The sequence below is a fragment of the Elephas maximus genome, chromosome 4, assembly GCF_024166365.1.
Source record: "Elephas maximus indicus isolate mEleMax1 chromosome 4, mEleMax1 primary haplotype, whole genome shotgun sequence".
Classification (NCBI taxonomy): Eukaryota; Metazoa; Chordata; class Mammalia; order Proboscidea; family Elephantidae; genus Elephas; species Elephas maximus.
Window position 1 is genome coordinate 173,191,924 of NC_064822.1, and position 24,644 is coordinate 173,216,567.

Here is a 24,644-nt window from a genome sequence, read left to right on the forward strand (position 1 = left end):
CCTCCCCAGCAGTAGAAAGGCGACTGGTCCCATCTATTCTGACCCATGAAACCAACCCAGATCTGTGCCAAGGATAACTGGAGCACCCCAAGGGGCATTTTTCTTTGTTGTTGTCATTGTCAGCCCCAATTCATGGTGACCCCCTGCATAATGGAATCACACCATTGTGATCCACACGGTTTTCACCAGTTGATTTTCAGCAGTAGATTGCCAGGCCTTTCTTCCTAGTCTGCCTTAGTCTGGAAGTTCTGCTGCAACCTGTTCAGCATCATAGCAACATACAAGCCTCCAGTGATAGACAGGTGGTGGCTGCGCAAAAGGTGCATTGGCTGGAAATCAGACATGGGTCTCCCCGTGGAAGGTAGGAATCCTACCACTGAACCACCACTGCGCCCACAGGCATTTTCTGAGCAGCCAGGAAGGATTCTGAAAGTCCCTTTCTGCTCAGCAGGTGCAGAACAGAGGATAGGAGCAGGCTGATGAGACCGTAGCCACTGGCCTGACCAAACAGGTCACTGCCACACTGTGTGACCTTCCCATTCAGGCAAAGCTGGAGGCTGAGCTGCAATGACAGGCAGGCAGACAACTGAAAGGTAAAAGGAGCTGTCAACCTACAGGCTATTGGTCTACATGGCAGCAACAACGACAAGCTCAATTTGTTAGAAACCCAATTATCTTTTTGAAGGTGGGTGGGCATGGGAAGAGGGGTGGGACTGAAAGAACCAGCTGCTTGGGGCTGAGCAGAAAAATAGCAGGGAATAGGTTCTGAACATCATTCAGCTTCAAGACATTTGCAATTGAAGCTGCTTTTTTGAGCAAACCAACTGGCTAGCAATTCTTTGTCTTTCATTCAAGATTTCTTTAGTTCAGAGCGTGCATGTTTATAGTTGGTTCTTTATTGTTTATTTTCCTTACGGTTTGACAGTTCGTAGTATCTCCAAAAGCGCTGATTGGAGAGAGATGAAAACATGTATTTCTACTCATCTTTTTCTAAGCCAAGCCTTCAAGGATGTGCTTTGAATTCGGAAATGCACAAACCAAGCCTCCAAGAGGAAAGATCTGGAACAAAAGGGACCTGATTCTGTTTAGTTTTGAATACTGGGAGCAGTGTGACTTACATGGTTGCATTCCTGGTTTTCACGGTAAGATGGAATGAGTCTAATAAAGCCCTTTTCATACAGAATCCAAACGTTCACATACCTCAAATAATGAGAATACAGTCTGTAGTGCTTTATAGTGATACCTGACAATAAAACAAATATTGTATGATCTAACTCATTGGTGCCTTTTGAGTCATCATAGAGAAGTTAAACAATGTTCACATGGGTAAGGGTTTGAATACTGCATAGTCTTCCAATTACTGGTCATCATTTCAGACCCACTGAGTTAACGAGAATATTTAACTAACCAGAAAGTCCCATGCTGTGGTCATATGAAAAAAGAAGTTGACTCTATTTTGACGCCATGTTGGTTTCAAGACGCTACTGATCTCAAAGTGAACGACTGTTCCAACCAATTAAAACAGTTCTGGGGAAAGGTCTGAATGGGAGGAAAACATAAGGCTGAAATGATTAATAACAACAATGGCTGAAGTATGGTTTGGAATCATCCATGTACTTCCTTCTCCAGAGACCAAGGGTAGCTACACTATGGCTGTATTCTGAGCACATCCCTTGCGTTGGTGTTGCAATAAAATGTATGTATATGTAGGTACCCTGTGTACACACCTAGGAAGAAAAGCTACCAAGAGTATACCACAGTTCAGATCCTTGATCCAATAATTCCACTTCCAGAATCTCTCTTAAGTAAATAAAAGGAAAAGATATATATGTATAAAGATGTTGATCACTTCTTTCTAATAACCAGACATTAGAACCAGCCTAAGTGTCCAACAATCACCACATACTCACATAATCTTTACAGACAATTTTTAATAAGATAAGAAAATATTTAGATGCAAATATTAAGAGAAAAAAAAAGCAAGACACAAGTTCATAAAAAATAAATGCAATGTGGTTCTCTGGATGGGATCCCAGAAGAGAAGGTCATTAGTGGGCACATTGGTAAAATCTGAATGAATTCTAGATTTTCATTAATAGTAATGTACCAATGTTGGTGTCTTAGTTTTGACAAATGTACCACTGTAACGTAAGAGGTTAACACTGGGGGAGAATCAGTAACGGCTGTTACGGGAACTCTCTGTACTATCTTTGATGCTTTTGGGTAAATCTAAAATTGTTCAAAATAAAATATTTAAACAGAAGATAAATGCAGGGAAGAGAAAGAGGAGGAAGATTAAAAGGAAACAAACAACAATGTCCATAGTGGGTTATCCCTGGATTCTAGAATTACAGGCGATGGTGATTTTCTTCTTTCTATTTTATAAGCTATCCATATATACTACAGATAGCACCTTTATAACACAAAAAGAACCATGTCGTGCCATCCAAACCATTGGCAGCCAAAGCTGCTGGTCAGGCTCAGCCATACCTTGTGACAATAGTGTACAGCAGAGACAATCTGTCGGAAGAAGTGTCTGGTCTCCCTCTCGCTGAGGCGTCTCCGCTCGCTGATGTAATCATACAGCTCCCCTTTGCTCGCATATTCCATGATGATCACAATCTTATCTTTGTTTTCAAACACTGTGGGGGAGACAGCAATAAACAAACATCCAGTTTATCCAACAAGCTCACTTATGACTACAGTGGGCGCGAGAGAGGACAATGGAGATGTCACCGAGCAGGGTGCAAATAGCTACCCTCACGACACACATCAGTCCATTCAACATCACGAGGCATGTTGAGCAAGCTCCCCAGCCAGGAAGGCAATGACCTCAGTGTTATTGTTACAGACACAGCTTTGTTACAGGAGGGGACATGTGGCTCTCTTTTCTGAGACCCCACTCATTCCCTTTACTAGGGCTGTTTCTCACAACCCCTCCCACCAGAATCTCTCTCCTGTGGTTAGGATAACGGATTATGACAAACACTACCATGCTCCTTGGGTGGCCCAAACGGTTAAGTGCTCGAATGGTAGCCAAAAGGCTGGCAGTTCAAACACACCCCGAGGCACTTTGGAAGAAAGGTCTGGTGAGCTGCTTCTGAAAGGTCACAGCCTTGAAAACCCTATGGAGCAGTTCCACTCTGCACACCTGGGGTCGCCATGAGTCAGAACTGACTCAACAGCAACTAACAACAACAACAACATGCTCCAATAGATCTAGATACTTCTAGTCTGTGGGCCATACTTTGAGTTGCAAGGATTTAGAAACACACACACACACACACCCCCTACCATTTATGAACCATTTGATATGGGCCAGGGACCCAAATCTAACAAAGCCACTCTAACCCCGTAATGGGTGGCTGATCTTGTCACGTCTCTGCTCAGAACCTTCGAGACTTCCCTTCTCACTCAAGGAAACCCTGGTGGCATAGTAGTTAAGAGCTACAGCTGCTAACCAAAAGGTCAGCGGTTCAAATCAACCAGGTGCTCCTTGGAAACTCTATGGGGCAGTTCCACTCTGTCCTATAGGGTCGCTATGAGTCAGAATTGACTCGACAGCAATGGGTTTCTCACTCGAAATAAAGCCCTACATTGCTAAAGTGGGCTGCAAAGTCCTACATGATCTTATGGATGCTTCTTAGCCCTACTATATATTTGTCCTATGTATTAATTTGGATGCCCCCACTAGAATGTAAATGACAGCAGTGACTTGGTCTATTTCATTCACTGCTGTATCCCCAGCATCCAGAACAGTTCTCGGCATATAGTAGGGGCACAATTAATATTTATTAAATGAGTGAACTCAAAATATATTAAATGCGTATATATAAGAAAACAAAAACCTGTTACCATCAGGTTGATTCTGACTCATAGCAACCCTACTAGACAGAGTAGAACGGCCCCTTAGGGTTTCCAAGGAGCAGCTGGTGGATTTGAACTGCCAAACTTTTGGTTAACAGCAATAGCTCTTAGCCATTGTGCTACCAAGACTCCATATATAATTTATATGTATATATATAAATATCTGACAATCATAGTAAGAAACTATAGAGTACTTACTATTCACCAGGCTCATGTAAGGTTTTAAGTACTTTAAATGTATTAACTCATTTAAACCTTACAACAAACAATGAGGGAAATATTCATAATTCTAACGTTTGGCAGATGAGGAAGGAAGCTGAGACATAGAGAGGTTAAGAAAGTTGCAGAGCCTGCGATCAGTAGGGTCAAGATTCAAACCCAGGCAGCTGGGCTCCGGAAATCAGGCAGTGAGCCATGAGACCACACAGCCTCCAAGGAGCTGGCTGAAATCAGCTGTCTCTGGCTTCCAATGTGGACGAGAGCTGGACACCACAGGACCACTGCAATCACCTCGAGCTGGTTCTCTCCTCCCAGCCTCAAAGCTTTCTCATTGACCTCCACACCAACATGGATGCCATTTCCTAAAATGCTTGCGATCTTTAAACGCCTCTCTCTTCTCAACCCTGATGCTCTCTAGCAGTGGTGTTCAAATTCTACTAAGTCTCTGGGGTTCCAAGGAGATGGCCAGGGGCCCATGAACAGAGGTTGGGTGAAAGGAGTCCTCGTAGGATAGGTTCTGGGCCCTCAGCACCACTCCAACTAAAACCAAAAAAAAAAAGCAAACCTGTTGCCATTAAGTCGATTCTGACTAATAGCGACCCTATAGGACAAAGTAGAACAGCCCCATAGGGTTTCCAAGGAGTAGCTGGTGAATTCAAACTGCTGACCTTCTGGTCAGCAGCGAGCTCTCAACCAATACACCACCAGGTTCCGCTCCAACTAAAGCCACTCCATTTATGTTTTATACTTAGAACTTTCACATAAGATGTCCTTTCAGCAAAGACAAAGTAAGTAATAATTGTTTCAAAATCCATCACCCTCCAGAGAGCTGTGGTGGCGCAATGGTTAAGCGCTCAGCTGCTAACCGAAAAGTTGGCAGTTAGAACCCACCCAGCTGCCTTGTAAGAGAAAAACAAATAAAAAAGCCCATCGCCGTCAAGTCGATTCTGGCTCATAGCAACCCCACAGGACAGAGTAGAACTGCCTCCTAGAGTTTGAACTGCTGACCTTTTGGTTAGCAGCTCACCTTTTGGTTTAGCAACTGTAGCTCTTAACCACTGTGCTACCAGGGCTCCTGCAAGAGAAAAAACCTGGACATCTGCTCCCATAAAGATTACAACCAAGAAAACTCTATGGGCCAGTTGTATTCTGTCACTCAGGGTTGCTATGAGTCAGATATCCACTCAATGGCACCCAACAACAACAAGGGATATGGGCACAGGAACCTTTGTAGGGTCCTCAAGACCTCCCTGAAGGATCCCTGCCTGCCTATGTTCCTCCATCTAATTAGCTTCTACCACTCTCCTAAGACTCCCCAGGCACTGTAGTGCAGAACTGTTTGCTGCTTCTCACAATCCTACACACACACACACGCATTCGCACTCTCTCTCTGCTGGTTCCCACCTCCTTGCTCTTCACCCCTGCTCTTCCTTCTGTCTTTACCCTGTCTGTCTTACCTACCGGGGAATCGCCATCTAATCAGTTAAGGTTGTATTCAAATATGGCTTCTTCACTGCCTCCCTTCTGCCTCCCACTATACAAATCAATACTTCCATCATTTGAACTGTGCAGCAATTGTTAGTTTATACATACATTTCCCCTGGTTGGACTGTGAGCTCATGGAGAGAAAGCTAAAAACTTTAGTTTGGGGATCAAATACTCCTAAGTAAGCTTCCTGGATCTGCCTCTTATTTGCTGTGTGACCCTGGGGAAGTTGTTTGCCCTCTCTGTGCCTCCGTTTAGCCAACAACAAAACTTGACTGATATTCCTAAGTACTTCTTAGAACTGTTAGAAGGAGTTGTTGATTTCAGGTATGTTTAATACACAGAACAAGGCCAGCAGTTACAGCATACATTCAATAATGTTGGCTATTATTGTTAGTATCAATATTATTGGACCCCAGAGCTCTGTACTGAGCCAGACACGCAGACACACTCAATGAGGAACTGAGCTGAACTGGAATCTGCCCCAGGCCTGGTTCTCCTGTCTTCCTACACCATGTCATTGGCTGCTAGAAACTCAGGCCCCTCCAGTTCCTTTTTGGCTCCTTCAAGTCCAGCCAAACGTCTCTGATAAAATTAAGGGGGAAGGAGGCGGGCAAGAAGGAGGGGAAGGAGAGAACAGCCAGATAAAATTGGCTGCTCCCGTGTCTGCTGGCCTCAGTGTACCCCGCCACTTTGGCCCCTGCCAGGGATTTCAGCCTGTATGCAGTTTTCATTAACAATAAACTTTGGAAGCTAGAAGGGCTGGCTCTGGATGGATGCAGGCTCCAAACATGATAGACCGATAAGCCCTGGAGGGCAGCGGGTTTTCTAATTTTAAAAAAGGGGGGAAGGTAGTAAGAGGAAAAGGACTCTGACAGGTAAATAAACATGGAGCCGCACACCACAGAGAGTCTGGTGCATCCTGACGGGAGGCCAAAGCCACTGGCCACTCCAGGGATACTCAAAAGGCGTGGGTCACTTGCCTCGTGTGGATAAAAGAATTGTTTCAGGGATTGAATTCTTCCCTCTCCAACCGGCTGATTTGGTATCAAGGAGACATAAACACAATTCACTTCAACATGGCTCAATACACCAAATGTTTTCTTAAGTGGCTGCCATCAGAGCCCTGGTGGCGCAACAGTTAAGGGCTCAGCTGCTAACTGAAAAGTTCAGGGGTTCAAACCCATCAGCCTGTGCAGGAGGAAGGCCTGGCTATCTGCTCCCGTGAAGATTAAGCCTAGGAAACCCTATGGGGCAGTTCTACTCTGTCACATGGGACTGCAATGAGTCAAAATCGACTCGAATCACCTAACAATAACATCAGTAAGCCCTGCTGGTCCTATTTCTTATATCCCAAATCCATCTACCTGACTCACCGACCCCACCACCCTTTGCTCGAGTCCCTATCCTCTCGTGCCCCAATGACCATGGTGCCCTCCTCAGTGGTCTCTGCTGTCATACCTGCCCCTCTATGGGCTATATTTGGAGGAGACTGGGAAGCCACGCCAAATGCATGTTCCATGAAGCGTTAGTCCTGCATGCAAGGTATTCTGCAGGAAAAAGGGTTCCGTCAAACAGAGGTAAAAGGTTTAGAAAATGCTAATACCCTACCACCCCTCTTGGAGAGGCCGGTTTCTTTAACTCAGATTTTTTATAGGTTGGCTTGGCCATTTACTGATATCCAAAGGAGCTCTGGTGACACAGTGGTTAAGCGCTCGGCTGCTAACCTAAATGTCAGCACTGCGAACTCACCAGCTGCTCTTCAGGAAAGACGTGGCAGTCTGCTTCTGTAAAGTTTACAGCTTTGGAAACCCTACAAGGCAGTTCTACAGGGTCGCAATGAGTCAGAATAGACTTGACAGCAATGAGTTTGACTGACATCCAGAGGAACTGATGTTCCCAGGGATCAGTCTGAGAAACACTGGATAAATGAGATGATATCCCAGTGATGAAATCAGCCCCTCAGTGTTGCAGGCAGGGCTGGTGGCAGCTGGTCAGAGCACCGCGCAAGTGGCCAAGCCTAGCTCTGGATCCCACAGGAAACAGCCCAAGTCTTGTGGTCAAAGCCAAGATCGTAACCCTAGATTTGCTACATTTGCATGTATCTCTGTTGGGTAGATGTGATGCCAAATTTGTGTGACTAAGTCTTATGTTCTTGCCACAACTCACGACCACTTTCCTCCATCATTCGTTTCCTCTCCTTGCATAATGCTCCTTCAGTAAACAGAACCAATATCACTGCCTTTTCTGTAAATGCTTTTATGGTCAACTTATGTGAAGCGTTTATCTGAGCATTTTGCTAAGTATTAGAGGTTCAAGTTCACCCAAAGTTACCTTGGAAGAAAGCCCCAGTGATCTACTTCCAAAAAAAAGTCAGCCATTGAAAACTCCATGGAACACAGTTCTACCATGTTTATGTTTTAGTTCTAGCCTTGGAGCATCTGTGACTCATCAAGGAAGCCTTGTAATGAACCTTCTTGAGGCCTTTCTTAATAACAGCAGCATTTGTTGAATGCCTACTGTCATGGATTGAATTATGTCCCCCCAAAAATATGTGCATCAACTTGGTTAGGCCATGACTCCCAGTATTGTGTGGTTGTCTATTTTGTGATGGTAATTTTATGTGAAGAGGATTAGGATGGGATTGTAACACCACCGTTACTCAGGTCACCGCCCTGATCCAAGGTAAAGGGAGTTTCCCTGGGGTGTGGCCTGCACCACCTTTTAGCTCTCAAGTGATAAAAGGAAAGGGAAGCAAGCAGAGAGTTGGGGACCTCATATCACCAAGAAAGCAGCACCAGAAGAAGAGCGTGTCCTTTGGACCTGAGGTTTCCGCGCTGAGATGTTCCCAGACCAAGGAAAGACTGATGACAAGGACCTTCCTCCAGAGCCAACAGAGAAAGAAAGCCTTCCTCTGGAGCCGGTGCCCTGAATTTGGACTTTAAGCCTACTGGACTGTGAGAGAGTAAAATTCTCTTTGTTAAAGCCATCCACTTGTGGTATTTCTGTTATAGCAGCACTAAATGACCAAGACGGAATTTGGTACCAAGAGGGCGGGGCGCTGCTCTAACAGATACCTAAAATGTGGAGGCGGTTTTGAAACTGAACGGATAGAAAAGCAGCAGTGACAGAGGGCCAGGAGCAGCGACAGAGGGCCAGCAGCAGCAAAGAACCTGCAGCAGCAGAGGAGCGGCAGCAAAACCAGGAGACCAGAGCCAGACAGCGCAGGAACTGACCCACGGAGCAAGAGAGCTGAGTGCCTGTGCACAAGAGGGTTCCTGGTGTGGAGCAGGATGCTTCTAGGCACTTACCGGTAGAACTACAGAGCTTTGGAACACTTGCCCCAGCAGGGAAGAAGCAGGTGTGAGGCCCGAGGAGCCGAGAGGCCAAGAAACCAGGAAGCAGAATCTGAAGAGACAAGGAACACAAGAAGCTGGGCTGCCTCAGTTTCAGAGGGTATGGCCGTGACCTCAGGGGTTTCAAAGGGTGGAACCATGGCCTCTGGTGTTTCTAAGGGTGGAATCACCACTCAGACAGACTAGGAGAATGGTGCACCTAAAGCCGAGGGAGCAGAGCTGCTGTCCCTGTGGGCTTGGAAGGTGGAGCTGAAGCCCAGGGCCAAGGGGGCCTCCACTCAGAATCCAGAGTGTGGCCAATACCTAGAGTTTGGAGGGCAGCGACATCGTGTAAATTGTCTCAGAGAGTACAGGATTATTTTCAAAGCTTTGAGCGCTAATGTAATATGTTCTGCTGACTTGCTTGGTGCCTGTTACCCCTTCTTCTCCTTCAGTTTCTCCCATTTGTAATGGAAATACCTAGCTTCTGCCTGTTCTGCCACTGTACCCTTGGAAGCAGATAACTTGTATTCTAATTTCACAGATGAAGAGGAATTTTTGGATTTTGGACTTGGAGTTAAGACTTTTGCTATGATATGATGGGTTTTTTTTTTTTTTTGTATATTGCAAGGATGTGATTTTTTGGAGACCAAAGGGTAGAATGTCATGGATTGGATTATGTCCCCCCAAAAATGTGTGTATCAACTTGGTTAGGCCATGATTCCCAGTATTGTGTGGTTGTCCTCCATTTTGTGATGGAAATTTTTATGTTAAGAGCGTTAGGGTGGGATTGTAACCCCACTCTTACTCAGGCCACATCCCTGATCCAAGGTAAAGGGAGTTTCCCTGGGGTGTGACCTGCACCACCTTTTATCTCTCAAGAGATGAAAAGGAAGCAAGCAGAGTTGGGGACCTTATACCACCAAGAAAACAGCTGGGGAGCACAGTGCATCCTTTGGACCCGAGGTTCCTGTGCTGAGATGCTCCCAGACCAAGGGAAGACTGAGGCATCACAAGGACCTTCTTCCAGAGCCAACAGAGAGAGAAAGCCTTCCCCTGGAGCTGATGCCCTGACTTCGGGCTTCCAGCCTACTGGGCTGTGAGGGAATAAACTTCTCTTTGTTAAAGCCATCCACTTGTGATATTTCTGTTATAGCAGCACTAGATGACCAAGACACCTACTATGTGCCAGGCACTGTCCCAATAAGCCTTTTGTATGATTCATCTCGTTTAATCCATACAACAACCCGATGGCCTTGATCCTATGGGTATCCCCGTTTTACAGTTGAGAAATCCTGGGTACACTGAGGTTAATAACAGCCAGCGGCTACATAGAGAGCCTTAGCACAGCCAGACTCCATACTCTGTGCTCTTTGCCCCTGTGCTATTCTTCATATACCTTGACCTCCCTGAACCTCAGCTTCCTCATCCATCAAATGAGGGTAGTATAATTTCCTCACGTGGTTGCTGGATCTAGCGCCCTCCACACACTGGCTGGGCCAGTGCTCAATAAATGGAAGCTGCTCACATAATTACTTCATGTGCCTCTTAGGCAGCTCTGGCAAAACAAAAACCTAAAACTTTCCTCTCCCCCTGGCATCTCTTGTTAAAACATACTGTGGCCGCTGGGCGACTTTTACGCAGGAAGGGACCTTAAAGATCATCTATTATTTTTCCAGAATAGTCCAGGATTTATAATGTATAACAGTAAGGCCCTGGGAATTCGTACTGACGAATAACCAGCTTCCGCACCCTTGGCCCAAAGCTCCTTGCCCACCATGAGGCCAGTATCAGCAAGGTGACAGGAACACTCTTGGCCATTCTTCTGGCAAAAAGGGCTGCTTCCCTTGGGCACTTTTACAACTGGATATTTATAAGCCCAGAAATCTTGTCTATGTTTATGTTATTAGTCACTAAGCAAAAGCTTATTTTCCACCAGTTGGGAAGGGTTTCCTTTCTGAAAAATGAAAGCTTGTGTCTCTTGGCCAGACAGTTTTACCCAGAAGCCCAACGGCTCCAGAATGGTAAGGAAAACCATGGCCCTTGACATGCCAGGCCTACCAGGAAAATGAAAACTCTGAATAGAAACTGAGCTCAGCCTGAGTCAGGCCAAAGCGCTGGGGCTGCATCCATTCGGTGCCAATCCTGGTTTCTGGTATAAAAGTAATTTTTTATGAAGGACCTACTATGTGGATGGGAGAGTCCCTGGGTGGTGCCAATGGCTAATGCACTTGACTGCTAACTGAAAGGTTGGAGGTTCAAGTCCACCCAGAGCCACCTCAGAAGTAAGGCCTGACAATCTATTTCTGAAAAATCAGCCAGTGAAAACCCTGTGGAACACAGTTCTCCTCTGACACACAGTCAGAGTCAACTCGACGGCAACTGGTAGTCGTGGTGGTACGTGGATGGCACTGGAGACACCAAAAGAAGCCTTGGCTAGGTTAACAGGGGGAGGAAAGACAGGCAGAGGGGCAGCAGGAAAGGAGACATGGGCCAGAAACAGGAAAACTACACGCAGTTAGCTGATGCCAGGGAGGAAGAAGACAAAGAAGAGGCAGGGTACGAGTGAGGCTTCGAATGCACACAAGGAGCTCTGGGGAAGTCATCTGACTAAACACTGCCAGGAACAATCAGAGGGATGAGAGCGAGGGACAGGGTAGCATCTCGAATCCTGAACCTATAGAACAGGTTTCAGGTTCACTTCTTTCTGGGAACCTTCCCAGACAATGATACGGCCCTGCCTAGAAACCCGTTGCCATTGAGTCTACTCCAATTCACAGCAACCCTACAAGTCGGAGGAGAACTGCTCCCATAGGATTTCCCAGGCTGTAAATGTTTACAGAAGCAGGCTGCCACATCGTTCTCCTGCAGAGCGGAGACCTTTTGAACCGCTGACCTTTTAGTTAGCAGCCAAGCACAATAACAATGTTGTAGTCGTTGTTGTTAGGTGCCGTCAAGTCGATTCCGACTCATAGTGACCCTGTGTACGAGAGAACGAAGCACTGCCTAGTCCTGCGCCATGCTCACAATCGTTGCTATGCTTGAGCCCATGATAACACTAGTTAACATTTATTGAGCAATTACTGCTAATTCTCAGAAGAATCCCATGAGGCAGGTACTAACATTATTAGTACTTTATAAATAGGAAGTCAGGGTCCAGGTCAAGAAAATACATTTCCAGCTCCCCATAAGCACCCCTAATTCCTCTTTCTGTCACTAAATACCTCCCCAAGGATAACTTCATATAAGCTAATATCACAGATCAGTTTCTCCAATATTTAATTTTGTAGAATGAATCACACAGTATATATTCATTTATGTCTGGCTTCAGTAGCTCAACATTAGATTTGTGAGAATAATCCATGACATTCCATGTAAAGACTGTCCATTCTCATGGCTGTAGCGTACTCCACTGTGTGAATGTACCACAGTTTACTTATCCATTCTACTGCTGATGGACACTTGGATTGTTTTCAGTTTGGGAGCCATGAAAAATAATGCTGCTGAAAACATTCTTATCCATGTCTTTTGTTACGCATTTGTATGCATTTCTGTTGGGTAGATTTGATCCCAAATCTGCGTGACTAAGTCTCATGTTCTTGCCACAACTCATGACCACTTTTCTCCATCATTCGTTTCCTCTCCTTGCACAGTGCTCCTTCAGTAAACAGAAGCAACATCACTGCCTTTTCTGTAAATGCTTTTATGAACAACCTATGTGAAGCATTTATCTGAGCATTTTGCTAAGTATGGGAGGTTTGAGTCCACCCAGAGTCATGGAACAAAGGCCTGGTGATCTACTTGCAAAAATATCAGCTATTGAAAACTCTATGGATCACAGTTCTACGCTGACACACACAGGGATACAAGAGCAGCATCAGATGGTCTTTACCCTCGAGAAGTTACTATCTAGTTGGATACGGCTAGTACTTAAAAATAATTTAAGCCCTAACCTTGGCACAGACATTAAGTACTTAGATGATCAGAGAGAAAGATCAGCAAGGCAAGCTCGAATGGGGCTGAAAAGAAACCTAGAGAAACCAGGAGTGGAACTGAACCATCAAAAATGAGCTGAGTTTTGCTCTTATTAGATGGTTTTATTACTGTTTCAGCATATCTTAAAATAGCCAAACTCTCCGCCTTTTCTTCCACTGTCCCCAGAAGGGCCTTCTTCCCAGACACCAACTTGAATTATTTTCCCTGTTTTCTGTTTATTTTCCATTTCAAGGGAGAGTAGGGATCGGCTGCTGTAGCAACAGATACTTCTCCAAATTAATTCTGAATTTCATCAGACGTTCGGTTTGACAGCCCAGTTCTGCCTTCTGATTGTCTGGCTTTCACAACCACACTAATTATCCAACTCCTAACGATTCCCTTCTGCTGCCCTCAAGGTTAATAATACAACTTGTATAGCTTGAGAAAATGCGTACTGTAAAAACAATGCTCTGGCCTGGGAGAAACGCGGATGAGTGAGGGGATCTTGGGATTTTAACCATCCACTGGCCATTCTGGAGGCTGACAAACTAGGCCATTTAGGAGAAACATGGGTTGGGGAGGGGAGGAAGAGGGGGTCAATGTATAGGATGCTACATGAACAGTGGGGTCCCTGGGTGGTACGCACAGTTAACACACTCAGCTATGAACCAAAAGGCTGGAGGTTCGAATGAATCTACCCAGAATCACATCGAAGAAAGGCTTGGTGATCTCCTTCTAAAAAATCAGCCACTGAGAAGTCTCTGGAGCTTGGTTCTACTCTGACACACACAGGGGGTCGCCATGAGTCAGGACTGACTCAGCGGCAACCGGTATATGAAGAGTAGGTGATTAAAAATGGAAGATATCTTTCTGTGGCGTAAGGTCCTCTAGTATGTGACCTCAAGGGATGGTCGGTGTGCTGATTTTAAGCAAAAAGGCCAGGAGCCCAGGTGTGAACCAGTTAGAATTCTCTTCATGCCTTTGCTTTCTATGAAGTCCACCTCCTACATTATCTCCAGGATGTTGCCGGGCCTGTCTCTCCACATGGAATCATTTATTACTTCCTTAACGGCCTCAGATAGAAGCACCTCTCCACTCCTAACGAGTGCTCTTTTATGAAAGGTCAGGAGGATCCTCACAGAAAATGAGCCTATTTTTTCATTTCAGAAATGAATGGTCTTTCCTTTGAAAGAATTGTCTGCAACCTAGTTAGATCCTTTTGTCAATACAAGCCTCGTTCTTCAAAAGTTTCCTCCCCAGACAAAATTCCAAATACCACATGGGCTTCACAAAAACAGCCCTGAGAGCCCTTGGGTGGAGAAGCCCAGGGCAGTGAGGGTGAGAAAATTAAATTGGACTGGCAGCCCCTCCATTGTCAATGAGTTGGTCAGAGTTGAGTTCATGTGTTTCCTGGTTTGGACAATGAAAAGCTTTTTAGTTCACTGATTTGTCTTTTCTTAAACTAAAACTCTTTTGGATGTTGGTTGGCATGGCTAAGGAGAACCACAGCCTGCCAGGCCACCCACTGCCAGCAGCAGAATCCAAAGAAGGTAAAAGAAATGGTAAGAAAGTACAAAAGCTACTTGCAGAAAAGGAGATGTAGAAAGCTTGCCAAGAACCATTCATCCCTGCTAAGATCACTAGTGCTATCTGGGGTCCAGCATCAAATTCTAGGAAGGAAAGAACATTCCCTTTAGACAACCATGTCTGAGGGGCATTTCCAAAGAAACCATGCAGTGTTCAAGGTAGAACTTAGGATTCTACTGACCATCACCACCCACTCATCATTCATGCCCCACCATCTCCCTGTTCACTCTCCCTGTTGTTCTGCCTCAACCTTCTTGTCCCTCACACACATACACACTCACGTGCGCACATGCACTCACACAATCTGGATCTGAGAGAGCACCCCACAATGGGTTGGAACCTCTCAGAACCTGACCCAGTGAACTTTTCAAAAAAGCATGCTCCACCCAATTCAAGCAGTTGAGTGCAGGAGAACCCCTCGGTGAAAACAACCTTAAGTCTTCCGCTCCTGAAAAACCCCATAGAGGGTTGTTATGGACTGAATTGTGTCCCCCAAAAATACGTGTTGGAATCCTGACCCCTATACTGGTGGATGTAATCCTATTTGGAAACAGGGTTTTCTTTGTTATGTTAATGCAGCCATATCAGTGTAGGGTGTGTCTAAATCTGATCCCTTCTGAATGAAGAACAGTAAAGACAGAGAAGCAAGCAAGCACAAATGGGGAAGACAGCTGCCACATGGAGATTGTCAGGGGACCAAGGACTCCCAACTACTAGAAGCTGAAATAAGCCAAGAAGGACCGCCCTAAAGCCTGCATGTGGGCTTCTATGCTGCACCAGTGTGAGAAAACAAACTTCCATCCTTTAAAGCCACGCACTCTGGCACTTCTGTTACAGCCGCATAAGGACACTGACGAGGGTTTTGCTGCAGGGCTTTATCTCATACTCACTACCTAGTCACCCAGGTGGAAAAGCCAAGCTTATGGTCATGAGACCTCTGGTTCTAGCCACTGCCAGGCCTACCACCCATCTCAGGGGGGTTCAGTCATTCTGAGCAGTATCTTGTCAATTCTAAGTCCCAGTCTGCCTCACTGGGCAATACAGTGCAGTGGTTAGGAACCTGACTTCTGGAGCCATGCTGCCTGGGTTCAAATTTAGGCTCTGCTACTCACCAGCTGGGTGGCCCTGGCAAGTTATTTAACCTTTCTGTGCCTCTGTCTCTTCATTTAAAAAATAAAGCTTCTACCTACATCTTCATCGTCAGGATCTTCAGAACAGTACCCGGCACACAGCGAGCACATGAATAAGTGTTGGCTGTTGCTATCAGGCAGGAGGTCTCAGCTTAAGAAAGGAGAACAAATGAAGGCATGCCTGGATCAAATCCAGGATTACAGATGTGGCAATGTATCTGCTATTGGCTGAACCCACACCTGAGATCACACTTGTGCCCTGGAGGCATGTGTGTGTGACTACAGGGGAGAGGATAGAGAAGACATCAAACAACTAGACAAAGTCACCCACATAAAGCCGGAGGGGTGGAGGCAACTCTCACTCTCTCAACTAGCTGTTCAAAGTCTCACCCGATGGTCCATTCTTCAGTCCCCAGTGGCGTTCCAAAGCACTGAGGGCATCTCAGAACCACAGCTACCAGGTGAACCCACCATCAGAAGGCATGAGGTGGGAGGGGGGACGCACGTTTCCCAAATCAAAGAAGCCCAGACTCTGCATGTTAGAAGTTACAGTTCATCTAATCCCGTCTCCCTTTCAATGTCTAAACGGTTACTGGAGAGGCCCCTGGCCTGTGTTCTGTGAGACTTCCCAAGTGCATGCCACTGCCTGCTAAGCAAATTAAGAGAGCCATCCCAGTTGATTTCAAAAGACACTATATTAAATTGCACTCCAGTTTCTTTCTTTCTTTTTTCCTTTAAAAAATGAGCTTCAAGCGCAAGCGGTATTATTTAAGGCACTTTAAAATAGTGAATTCCAGGAAACCCAAGAGGGCGAGGCAGGACAGCAAGGGAGTCCCATTAGCTTTGAGTTGTTTTATTTCTAATCTCCAGCCACTAGAAAAATGACTTGGGTGTAATCAAAGGAAAACAATGAAAATAATACACTTGAAGGTCAAATAGCTAACTTAATAGGAAACTCATTAGAAACGAGGCTGGGCAGATTCACAGCTGAAGAGCTCTTTCCTCTGATTAAAAGTGAAGAAAACTCTCTGGTGCTGTGTTATTAACAGGGGCAAGTCCTTCATTTGGAGCCAGTCTGCAGGGACTTCATGTGGAACTAGCGAGTCTGGCAGTCAAGGGAGTGTATTCAAATGCTCAGCAATTCACCATGAGTTCAAAAGCGTAAACACAAGCATAACACACCCCTCTGCCAAGTTCAACAAACCGTTTCACGGGGCACTGAGTCCCTGATGAGGGCAGCAACCAAATGGCTAGCAAGTCAACCCAAGCCCAAAGGTTTCATTCATTCCTCATTGGTGTCCACTGCCAGGCACACGCTCTTCTCTAGAATTCAGTGTTGACAAAGGATCAGACCAAAACAAGTTTCTAGAGCAAAGCTCATTTCCTCTTGGTTGTAGGATGCAGTCCATATTTTTCAGCCTGACCAATTAAATCAGAATTTCTAGGGCTGAGGCCCAGGAATCAGCATTTTTTACAAACTCCTCATGAGAGTCTAACCCACACCTTGCATTGAGAATCACTGATCTAGGCAATCTGGCCTCAGCCTTCTCTTCTACTCCTCCCAGTAGGAGTTGAAACTCTAGCCAGAAAGAACCTCTCACTGATCCCTAAACACCTGCAGCAGGATAATCACTGCCATTTATCAAACACTACCCAGCACTGTGCTTAGCTATGGCTCCCATTTTATAATTACAGGAACTGAGCCTCAGAGAGGTTAAGATACTGGCCCGAGGTCACACAGGAGTAACTGACAAGAGTCAGCATTCAAACCTAAACCCATTTGGACTGCAAATTACATAATCACCCTACTAGGACAGTGTCTGGAACATAATAAGTGCTCAATAAATGTTCAAAGGAATGAACAAATGATTGAACGAATGAATGAGAACAGTGGGTGGTATTAATGACTGACTCCCTTGTTAGATCAATTCAGCCATCCCCCTGCCTTTGAAAGCGCTTAAATCAAGACTGCTTGCAAGTCTTCCTGCCTGAGAACCCGGGACTAAGTCTCCCTGGACCTGAGAAGAGAAACGTGCAGCACTTCCACTGTAGGTACTTCCAAATAATTAATGCTAGACGTGGAGTCACCTGCTTCTCCAGCGCAGTGGCTCTCAGACTTGGGCATGCATCAGTCACCTAGAGGGTTTGTTTTTACACCGGCTGTGTGTCCCTCCTCTAAGTTTCTGATTCAGCAGGTCTGGGGTGGGGTCCTGGTGATGATACGGCTTCTGGTCCGGGATCACCCTTTGAGATCCACTGCTCAAATGCATTATTAGGTAGTTATTCTCGAGGCTTCTATTTCAAGGCAAGGATGCATTTTCCAGAGGCAGGGGATGGGGCAGCAACAGCTTCTGACTCCGGGATCTCTGCTGGTTCTGTGAAAACTTCTTGACAAATACCCCATGGCCCACTGCCACTAGTTGGATGGAGGGCATGGAGGGGATGCCAGGTAATCCACGCCTGCAGTTCTCAATACAGGCTTTTCCAGACTCTGGCACTTGGCTTCTCCTTTGGCTGGATTTCTAAACCAGTTATCATGGAGTTGATGCCAACTCATCGCAACCATGTGTGTGTCCGAGTAGAACAGTGTTTCATAGGGTTTTCAATGTTGATTTTTCAGAAGGCAATCTCCAGGCCTTTCTTCCGAGGCACTTATGGGTAGACTCAAAGCTCCAACCTTTTGGTTAGCAGCCAAGCATGTTCACTGTTTGCATCACCCAGGAACTTACAGGCAGGATTTCAAGAGCAGCAATTTTTACCAGGAGGCTAGAGGGATATACCCTTCCAGAAAAATCTATCAGAATCTCGGGAAGCACAGGTAGCTTGCAGAACATTTTGTCATGTATATTTCGAGGAGGATGAACGAGCTTTTAACTGACAGTAAGCTCAACCAAAGTGTCTTGATGGTAGGAATCCAGGGGAATTTTCAAGAACATAGATTCTTTTAAGTCTTTCCATGGACAGCAGGTAAAAAGGGTTGAAAGCTCAAAGGGAGGGGGCATGAGATTCACTGGTTTATAAAAAGGAGGCATTTTTCTCTGACTATTTTGTTTTCACTTTGAGAAACTCTTCCAGCTTGTGAGAGATCACAGTTGACAAATGCCCATTAGGTCTGCTCTTTTCACCCAGAAAACCGGGGTCACACTTTCCTAAGATGGGAGAAGTGATGAAAGGATTTGCCAGTTCCATGCACACCACAGTGCAAAGGGCCCATAAAGAGATGTAATCTCGCATGGGCAAGAAGTGAGATTTCCAGGAACAAAAACCAAGGGCATAAAAGTGAAGGCGTGGACTGAATCTTCCCCAAGCCCCCACCTTCCCACTCTCACATGCTGGAATGTTACCACATGGGACGCTAAGATTCCCTAAAGTTGTGTGCAGCAAGATGTTCACTTTCGGGGCCTTGCAGATTGGGTCTCCTAGGCTTTCAAAGGGGAAATGGGGGCGAGACAACTCGCCTTTGATGTTTGAACTCGGGCCCTGAAATCAGAACCTGAGGCAAAAACAGTTTTTATCTCTTCCATCCTAGGCAACCAAGTTGAAAGCCCTGACGGGCACTTCCTTTTCAGCTGTTCTTCCCATATTGTCAATTACCTCCCTGCTGAGAGAATGGAATTCCTTTGACTGGAAACAGGGGTCCATCTCTGAGATGGTGCCAGAGATTGCTTCCTTTCTTTTCTCTCTTGATTAGGTTACCCCAGTATCACACGCTGCTGTTGTTAGGTGCTGCCAAGTAGATTTCGACTCATAGCAACCCCACATGTCAAAGTAGAACTGCCCCATAGGGTTTTCTAGGAAACTCTGGTGGCACAGTGGTTATGGCTGCTAACCAAAAGGTCGGCCATTTGAATCCACCAGGTGCTCCCTGGAAACCGTATAGGGCAGTTCTGCTCTACCTTATCAGGGTTTTTTTTTTTTAAATCTTTACAGAAGCAGACCGCCTGGTCTTTCTCCCGTGGAGCGACTGAGTGGGTTAGCAGCCAAGTGTTTAACCATTGTGCTACCGAAGGTCCTTATCAAACACCAGAAGGTGTTTCTATCTTTTTATTTACTTAGCAGTACAAACCATTTCCGGCTTGTGTTTACACAGGGTCGACAAATTTGAGGGCTGATCACCTTCACCCATGGGTCAACAGGAGAGCAGCTCCAGGGTCTGGCTTGTCAAAGACACCTTTGAGAGGGATTATTTTTGAGATCTGGTGAACAGTGGAGTTGATTCAGTAAAGTCACGGATCTTATGGAGCTGCAGGTGTTGTGGATAATATTAAAGAACTTACATTTCCGTGGTGTTCTGCAGTTTGGAAAACACTGAATCTATGAGTTTACCAGACTTGTGCTCGAAGCTTCTTCCTAAGATCCTGGCATAAATATGTTCTAAAATACCTACAAAGCCAGAGTTTAATGCTCTCACATATATAAGGCAGCAACCTCTGAAAGGTTAGAAATTCTCTGTATCACTGAGCCGAGGGTATCGTGTACCTCTAATTACGGGTCACTGCAGTTCACCAAATGACCTGGTTAGTATTAGAAGAACTAGCTTCAGAGTGTCACTCCCTGGGTTTGACTCTCAGATCTACCACCTACTGGTGTAACCTTGGAAAACATTTTGTTGTTGCTCTTAGCTGCCATCGAGTTGGTCCCCACAATATCCCATACACAACGAAACGCAACACTGCCTGGTCCTGCACCAGCCCCATGATCAGTTGCGAATCAGGGCACAGAAACGGAACTGGACCATTGTGATCTAAAGAATTTTCATTGGCTGATTCTCAGAGGTAAACTGCCAGGGCTTTCTTCCCAGTCTCCCTCAGTCTGGAAGCTCTGCTAAACCTGTTCAGCATCATAGCAACACGTTAGGTTGACGGACAGGTAGTGGCTATGCATTGAGGTGCACTGGCCAGGAATGGAATGGAACTGGGATAGAAGGTGAGAATTCTACCACTGACCCACCAATGCTTCCTCGGAAAATACACTTAACCTCTAAGGAGAGGCTTTCTTTACCATAAAAATAGGGACGTTCATAGTGATGGATATGAAGATTAAATGACATGATACATGCACAGCTCTAGCAACTTTCTTCCTCAGAACCTTCCAGCGGCTTCTCATCACTCCTGGTGTAAAGTCCGCACTTCTTCTTTTAGCTGCCGTGGTCAAGGTCTGCCCTCTCTCCAGTTTCTTCTCTCCTCCCACCATCCCCACTCACGCCCCCAGCCTCACAGTTTCTCTTGTTGCTTCCACAAACACAAGCGCCTCCCCTCCTCTGAGCATTGGCACATGCTGTTCCCTTTGCCTGGAATGCCCAGCTCTTTGTAGGGATCACCCCTCGCTTAAGAAGCCCTGGTGGTTCAACGGTTAAGCGCTCAGCTGCTACCCAAAAGGTTGGCAGTTTGAACCCACCAGTGGCTCCGCCTGAGAAAGACCTGGCAAACTGCTCCCATAAAGATGACAGCCTAGAGACCCCTAGGCTGTAATGCAGCAGTTATACTCTGGCACATGGGGTCACTGTGAGCCAAAAATCAACTTGACGGCACCTAACCACAATTCCTCACTTCATTCACCTCTCAATTCAGTAGAAACAGACATAGATAGGGTTTTCCTGGCCTCCCCGTATGTTCACTTGTTTACCGTCCATCACCTCGCCCTTACTGTCGGCTTCATGACAACAGGAATCATGCTTTGTCCACCAATGTGTGCCATGTGGCTAAAACAGGCACTTAATTCATATTCTTTTTTTTTTTTAATGAATGAATTACTTTTTCTCTGGAACTATGACTGGTTACTACAGTCCAAGACGGTACCTTACCTTCATAACAGCCCACAGTTCCTTAACATCCAGGGTTAGGCACATTAGTGCTTTGTCATGTGGCTGCTGTAACTGTCCTTGCTGCTGCTGCTGTTTATGTGTGTGTGTTTAAATACACCTTTTTAGAGAAGTTTTAGGTTTACAGAAAAATTGCACAGGAAGTACAGAGTTCCCATATGCTCCCTCCCCCCCGAAAATAGTTTATCCTATTATTAACTTCCTGCATTCACGTTAACAATTGATGAACCAACAATAATCATTAATTGAAGTCCACAGTTTACACTGGAGTCCCTGACTGGTGCAAATGGTTAATGCATTCAGCTGCTAACTGACAGGCTGGAGGTTCGAGTCTGCCCAGAGGCGCCTTGGAAGAAAGGCCTGGAGCTCTAGTTCCAAAACATGAGCCAGTGAAAACCCTATGGAGCACAGTTCTACCCCGAGTCAGAATTAACTCAGCAGCAACCGGTAACACGAGCTAGTTTACATTAGGGCTCATTCTTTGGGCTGTACAGTCCTATGGGTTTTGACAAATGCATAATGTCATGTCTCCACCATTCCAGTACGATGCAGAATAGTTCCACTGCCCTTAAATGCCCTGTGCTTATTTCTTTTTATCGCTGAATAATGCTCCAGTGTATGGATGGACCACAGTTTGTTCATCCATTCACCTATCTAAGGATGTCTTGATTGCTTCCAATTTTTGGCAATTATGAATAAAGCTGCTATAAGCATTTGCGTGCATGTGTTTGTGGACATAATTCTTTAATTCATTCGGGTAAATACCTAGGAGTGTGATTGTGGGATGATACGATAAGCCAAGATTTAGCTTTGCCATGTGTTCTTTATGAAACCTTGGTGGCACGGTGCTTAAGCGCATCGTTGCTAACTGAAAAGTCAGTGGTTTGAATTCCCCAGCTGCTAGTGGCTTCTGTATTATGCACGTCATTATATACTATGCTGGGGGTTTACAGATCCCTGCAGGTCACCCATGAACCTCCTTATCTATGGACCCCAGGTTAAGAACTACTTATAATGTAATTAAAAAAAATAAACAGCTGCAGTCGTGTCACCTCCAACTCACAGCGACCTCATGTGCGTCAGAGTAGAACTGTGCACTTTGGAGCTTTCAGTGGTTGGTTTTTTGGAAGTAGATCACCAGGTCTTTCTTCTGAGGTGCCTCTGGGTGGACTTGAACTTCCAACCTTTTGGTTAGCAGTCAAACACGTTAATTGCACCATCCAAGGACTCCAGAATACGCTCCTGTATCTACTTCATACTATTTCCACCTTGCCTTATATTGCTTCTGTACATGGGATCCACATCATATTATCTGTATATCTCTAACCACATCTAACACAGTGCTCTACAGGAAGTAGACACTCAAAAGACCAGTGGTTCTCAAGGTTGTCGAAACACACACTGCTGGGTCCCACCCAGAGTTTCTGACCCAGCAGGTCCAAGGAGAGGCCTTGAATTCACATTTCTAACCATCCCAAGTGATGCTGGATCTGCTGGCCCGGGGATGCGCTTTGAGAATCACTGCAAGAGATGTCTGCGGAATCAATAAATTTCTCTTAAAAATCCTATCCCCAAAGCCAGCACAACCTGTACACGGCAAGGTCATGGTAGCTCCATAGACACATCCAAACTCCCTGAGGGACCGAATTGCTGGACTGAGGGCTGTGGGGACCATGGTCTCAGGGAACATCTAGCTCAATTGGTATAACATAGTTTATAAAGAAAATACTCTACATTTTACTTTGATGAGTAGCAACTGGGTCTTAAAAGCCTGTGAGCGGCCATCTAGGACACTCCACTGGTCTCACCCCTTCAGGAGCAAACTAAAGACTTAAGGGGAAGATTAGTCCAAAGGACTAATGGACCACGTCTACCACAGCCTCCATCAGACTGAGTCTAGTACAACTAGATGGTGCCCGGCTACCACCACTGACTGCTCTGACAGGGATCACGATAGAGAGTTCTGGACAGAGCTGGAGAAAAATGTAGAACAAAATTCTAACTCAAAAAGAAAGACCAGACTTGCTGGCCTGACAGAGACTGGAGAAACCCTGAGAATACAGCCCCTGGATACCCTTTTAGCTCAGTAATGACATCACTCCTGAGGTTTACCCTTCAGCCAAAGATGGAACAAAACAAGAATAAAGGGGTACACCAGTCCTGGGGCAGGGGCTGGAAGGCAGGAGGGAACAGAAAAGCTGGCAATAGGAAACCCAGGGCTGAGAAGGGAGAGTGTTGACATGCCGTGGGGCTGTCAACCAATGTCATACAACAATGTGTGTACTAACTGTTTGATAAGAAACTAGTTTGTTCTGTAAAGCCTCATCTAAAGTTCAATAAAAAAAAATTAAAAAATAAATCCTATCCCCGGGAGCTCCAAAAATGAGCTTTAGAAAGCTCAAGATAAAAGATATTACCAACATTTACTTCTAGATAAGAACCAAAAATAGAAGCAGCAGGAAAAAAAAAAAAAATGGCAAAAAAGAACAGGGAACTAAATGAAGAAAAATTTAAATTATCAGAAAAATTTTAGGGTCACCATCTGGTTTCCTCTTAGCCTTACCTGATAACTTCTTATGATCAGACCAGAAATTAAAAACAGGCTCATTTTTCTGACCCAAACATAAATAAAAAATATTCTACAGAAACACTTGGACTCAGCAAATCCAAGACTAGGAATTTATGCAAAGAGAATAATCAGAAATAAATATAAAAATGATGTACAAGGAGGGTCACTAAATCCCTGTTTATAATAACCAGAAATATGAAACAACTTAAACTGCTTGGCAAGGGGAATTAGACTCCATAAATTATGGTATGTCCATAAACGGAATAGTATAAAGCCTTTTAAAATGTCTTTATGGGGGGATATTTATTAACAGGGGAAGAGATGCATGATACAACAAATGGAAAAAAAAAATTAAGTTAAAAAAAAACATATAAACAGTATGACTCGACTTTGGATAAAAACCACATAGAGATGTAGAGATGGATAAAAATAGAGAGAGCTATCAATCAGTTACCTCTGGGAGTCGGATCAGAAGTTACATTTTAACGTTCGTATTTCAATCATTTCTGCAAGAAATATATATTGCTCGTGTAAAATTTTTACAGGATATTACAAGAAAAAAAAAAAGGCTGTGAGAGGTCTATGATCCCCTCCCCTTACCCCTTTCCTCTCCCTTTCTTTCCTGGAGTATCAAAGTGTAAGCATTTTATAAGCTT

At 45.2% G+C, this 24,644-nt stretch overlaps 1 protein-coding gene across 1 annotated transcript in view; it reads right to left on the minus strand.

Annotated features, from left to right (window-relative positions):
• NUAK1 (NUAK family kinase 1) overlaps nucleotides 1-24,644 on the minus strand; it is a 91,256-nt gene that overhangs the window by 22,924 nt on the left and 43,688 nt on the right. Inside the window, exon 3 of the mRNA XM_049884251.1 lies at nucleotides 2,491-2,642. Within this exon, the coding sequence (XP_049740208.1) occupies nucleotides 2,491-2,642 (152 nt within the window). The remainder of the gene's footprint in view (nucleotides 1-2,490; nucleotides 2,643-24,644) is intronic.